We start from the raw sequence: 3,630 nt of genomic DNA on the forward strand, positions 1-3,630 counted from the left end.
ATTATTTTCTATTAACTTTATATAAATTGTGAAAATTCATTTGAAAGTTTAATTTTTAAATTAATTTTGACATTATTACTGTCCAATCTCGGTTGGATCTTAGTCCGACCTTAAAAAACTTAAATTTCTATTTTTTATTTATTTATTTTTTGAACGATCTAAGTCTTAAATCCACGTGGGATACCAGAATGCTAAGCCATTAAAGTGGAGCCTATCAATTGAATTGCCTTTTGGGGGCTACAATCTGACTGTTTCACCAAGATCTGCAAAAGCAGATGAAACTTGAAAGCAATGTGCACAAAAGGTAGCTTGTTGCAAAGCCAGCGTCTTCCATTGATAGGAATAGAATCTTTCAATTTTGCAAAAGTAGGCAAAAAGCGTAAGATATTCTTGGGATCAATCAATGATTCCCCTCCCAATTTTTATTTAATTTAGTTACATCTTATTGGAATGCACATGCTTACAAAGTACTTTCATTTACATAGGGGTCCTGTGCTTCAACCACACAACTCTTTTGAGTGGGGTGAGCTTTTGCTTTAGGTAGCATAAACATTATCTAAAATCTGAAAAGATAAATAAAATTGCTATTAGTGGGCATATCTATATTTTACCCTATGCAATTAGAAATCCCAAATAGATTTGCCATCACAAGCCAAGTGAGGCACATATCATGGGCCTCAATATATCCTTCTCCACAGAAAAAAAGGTTGAATTGTAAGCTTCCCAATATATTCAGCAAAATGACACCTTACCAACCCACACCTAGTAGCAACTATATAAACATATCTTTGATGGGACTGACCAACTAATAATTTATCTTGTAGTCTTTCTCTTTTGAAGGTAAATATACTCGTAGACTTTCTAATTGCGTAAGTTACTGTAATTAAAAGTTTTCAAAATAAATTAAGCCAAGATTGGAAATGGAAGCAGGACCAAAAAGTGTCCACTCATGAACCCCGCTAGTGATTTTTGAAGTACTAGTTAGTGCTTGCCACCCATGTCTTGAGAATTCATGTCCATGTCACTAAAACAACCAAAGCCAAAGTCCTCTCCAAAAAAGTCCTTGTAGTTCAAAGAAAATTCAGAGTAATTTTCTGGTGATGATGATCCAAAATTACTGTAGTCTTCCCCAGTTGCTGGGAAATTCCATAGTGAATCGTCCAGATCAGACCATATGTAACTCATTAATAGGTCATTGTCACCTGGGTCCAACGACTGAGATTCACCAGTTGAGGAATTTTCAGTGGGGGCACTAGAATTATCAATGGAGGAGGCTTGGCCACATATTTTTGTTGATTCCTGATGGTTGACTTCAATGTCTCTTTGATCAAGACTTTGACAAAGGGTATTTGGTGGGGTGGCCTCTTTATTAAGAGGTTCATGTGTAATTGGATCAATACCCATCTTAATAAGCTTTTTCTTGATATGGGTGTTCCAATGATTCTTGATCTCGTTATCGGTTCTTCCTGGCAATCTTGCTGCAATTTTGGACCACCTAAAGAAAATGAAAGTGCAACTTTATTGTTTTGAGGAAAAAAAATTGAGACACAACGTCTAAAACTACTCCATACAAAAGGGTTTTTGACTCTTGCCTAGTCTTTTAATGCATTGGATGCAACACCGACAAGCGCGGTATGTGTCAACATATATCGTGTCCGTGTCACGTTTAAAATACAAAATGGAAATCTTGCTCTAATTTATATTAAATATATATATATATATATATATATTGCAATTTTTTCATTATATTTTTAAATAAAAGGTGTGATTTTTTTTTTTTACTTTATAGCTCATACAGATTCATTATCTTGGATTTCTGTTATCATTTAGTTCCATTCTTGCTGCAATTTTGGACCACCTAAAGAAAATGAAAGTGCTTATTATTTTGAGGAAAAAAAAATTGAAACACTAAAAGTCTAAAACTATACTTCATAGAAAAGGGTTTTTGACTTTTACCTAGTCTTTTAATCATTGGATGCAACACCGACAAGCGCAGTATGTGTTAACATGTATCGTGTCCGTGTTACATTTAAGATACAAGATAAAAATCTTGCCCTAATTTATTTATATATATTGCAATTTTTTCATTATATTTTTAAATAAAAGGTGTCATTTTTTTTTTTTTTACTTTATAGCTCATACAGATTCATTATTTTTGATTTCTGTTATCATTTAGTTCCATTTTCTTCATATCTATATGATAAACTAAGTTAAAGTACTAAGTAATTAGGGGTTTCTGGACACCCCACATTCTGTCATTAGCCATAGCTGTAGCTGATTATTTCATGTACAGGTAGATGTGCAAGTGTAAAATCCAGACAGCCATGGAAAATGAAAGTAAGATTAGATAGTGATGCAACGTAACATTATCATCTTTTTTTGGCTAATTTCAAATTGTCAATTCCAACATGTTGAAACCAAGTTGTAGATATTTCAAGACCTCAAATTTCATTCGCATGCATGTGTTTCACACCTCCCATGGTAAAAGCACTAGACCCCAGCTAGAAAAGTAGACCAGAGTTTTCAAATAACATGTTTTAAAAAATTATGCTTACAGAACTTGATATGTAAACAGTAAACCACAAAACATAGTAATATAGTACCACTAACAATAATGAAATACCTATTTCCAAGACGAGCATGGAGATCAATAACAAGTTGTTCCTCAGCTTCATTAAGTAGGCCTCTCTTCAAGTCTGGCCTGAGGTAGTTAGTCCACCGGAGACGGCAACTCTTGCCACAACGCCGTAGGCCGGCGAGCTTAGGCACGGCACGCCAGCAACATTGGCCATGTGTGAGGATGAAATTGACCAATTTCTTGTCTTCCTCAACTGTCCATGGCCCTTTCTTCACTCCAAGCTTGTCACAACAAGGTTGCCTCCCCATCACGTTTGAGCTTTTTAGTATTTTTGCCTTCACTAGTGTAGTCCACCAACTTCAGGAGAACCTAAGCCTAACTCACCCACCTTTATATACTACTGACCTCCCTTTTCATTGGGGGGCGCATGAAATGTTTATTTTGGAGGTTAGCTAATAGCTACTCTCACGCTTGACTTGCGCGTGTGAGAAAGCTGTCCAAGAGTTCCCAATTCCTATATAAATAAATACAACAATAATCATCCAAACAAATAATAATAATAAATAAGCAACAAGGTAATTTTTAATGTCATGGCAAAGGTCATGACATTTAATATATATTAGGATAAAACTTAGGCACAGTACCTTAGGTGCTGTTCTTTAGGTTTCTCTCTTAAGATTCAGTTGTGTGGCTATTTAACTTAAAAATACACTTCCATTTCATGAGAAAAAATCCATATGGCAGAATTTTAAAAAAGGGAACCTAAAAAATAACACCTAATTATTGTACCTAAGTTTTGCTCATATATCAAAATCTTTTTTATTTTTTTGATAGTAATGAAAAGCTAACATATGACTATCAAATACATTTAAGGATAGTCATTTACTTGAAATTTGCTTTTGACCGGGATGAGAAAAAGCGCAAATAATAAAAACCCTGAAGCCAAGTAAGGGCCAAGCATCCTTTTATTATTTAAAAAGTAATAGCTCAACCCCAATATTAATTGCATAAGCAAGCTAATCTTTCAAGTAATTTTATTAATTATTACTAAG

The 3,630-nt window shown here is 34.2% G+C and overlaps 1 protein-coding gene across 1 annotated transcript; it reads right to left on the reverse strand.

The window, feature by feature from the left end:
* Positions 1-385: 385 nt before the first annotated feature.
* Positions 386-2,977, reverse strand: LOC115962236 (protein ODORANT1-like). Its single transcript, XM_031081137.1, has 2 exons — positions 2,624-2,977; positions 386-1,495 (listed from the first exon to the last, which is right to left on the reverse strand). Exons 1-2 carry the CDS (start codon positions 2,884-2,886, stop codon positions 982-984), a joined length of 777 nt encoding a protein of 258 aa, XP_030936997.1. The 5' UTR covers positions 2,887-2,977; the 3' UTR covers positions 386-981.
* Positions 2,978-3,630: the final 653 nt, after the last annotated feature.

Source organism: Quercus lobata, chromosome 9, assembly GCF_001633185.2.
Source record: "Quercus lobata isolate SW786 chromosome 9, ValleyOak3.0 Primary Assembly, whole genome shotgun sequence".
NCBI classification, from domain to species: domain Eukaryota; kingdom Viridiplantae; phylum Streptophyta; class Magnoliopsida; order Fagales; family Fagaceae; genus Quercus; species Quercus lobata.